Here is a 920-nt window from a genome sequence, read left to right on the forward strand (position 1 = left end):
TCGGATTTAATAAGAGAAACCTGCTTTCTGGAGGGACATGGCAGTGGTCTGACGGAACACCTGTAACTATTCGTATACTGTATATTCCAGTAACCTCTCAAGTCATATCTGAGCATAAGTTCACAAAAATAAGCCTTGTGAACAGATGTTGGCCAGGAAAACTGTTTGGTTTTGATGTCCACATAGTTCCAAGTAATTGTTGCAATAGGGTTAATAGTACACAACTATGAAAATAGCAGCCTGTGCAAAAGGGCTGTGCAACTGTGAAAGGAATTTGGTAGGATTATAAAGTTCTGCAGATGTGTGCTTTCCTACAAAGCATATTGTGTTTAGCCAGGACATATGCAGAGTGAACACGTGTGTGTATATACATACATATATTTACATATATAGACATGCACACACATTGGAAAGTCTCAGAGCTGTGCTTACATGCTTTATTTGTTCTATGACGGTTCGGTTCATGCCTGCATTCAGAGCTAAGTCTTTCCTTTTTCATGAACACTTTTGATTTTGCATCCTTGAACACTAATGGTCAGTACCTGGGATTAAACATTGAACAACTGAAGAATGTCAGTTTTTAAACTGTAATTGGATTTCAGCCTTAAAGAGCAGTGTAGCTCTATCATTGTTACGTAAGTCATTTCAGAATGCAAGTGTAAAGTTCAATTATGCAACATGTTGATGTGGGCAGCTACTGCTAATCATGTCAAAAATTTGTTATGTTTCTTAGAATCATAGAATAGCTAGGGTTGGAAAGGACCTTAAGATCATCTAGTTCCAACGCCCCTGCCATGGGCAAGGACACCTCGCACTAAACCATATCGCCCAAGGCTCTGTCCAACCTGGCCTTGAACACCTCCAGGGTTGGAGCATTCACAACTTCCTTGGGCAACCCATTCCAGTGCCTCACCACCCTC

At 40.8% G+C, this 920-nt stretch overlaps 1 protein-coding gene across 1 annotated transcript in view; it reads left to right on the top strand.

The window, feature by feature from the left end:
* Positions 1-5: 5 nt before the first annotated feature.
* The window catches only part of PLA2R1 (phospholipase A2 receptor 1, 180kDa), a gene marked incomplete at its 5' end in the record, with an annotated part of 16,470 nt that continues 15,555 nt past the window's right edge, over positions 6-920 (top strand). The window contains one exon of the mRNA XM_010022172.1: positions 6-62. Within this exon, the coding sequence (XP_010020474.1) occupies positions 6-62 (57 nt within the window). The remainder of the gene's footprint in view (positions 63-920) is intronic.

The sequence above is a fragment of the Nestor notabilis genome, unplaced genomic scaffold (assembly GCF_000696875.1).
Source record: "Nestor notabilis isolate BGI_N333 unplaced genomic scaffold, ASM69687v1 scaffold2439, whole genome shotgun sequence".
Lineage (NCBI taxonomy): Eukaryota > Metazoa > Chordata > Aves > Psittaciformes > Psittacidae > Nestor > Nestor notabilis.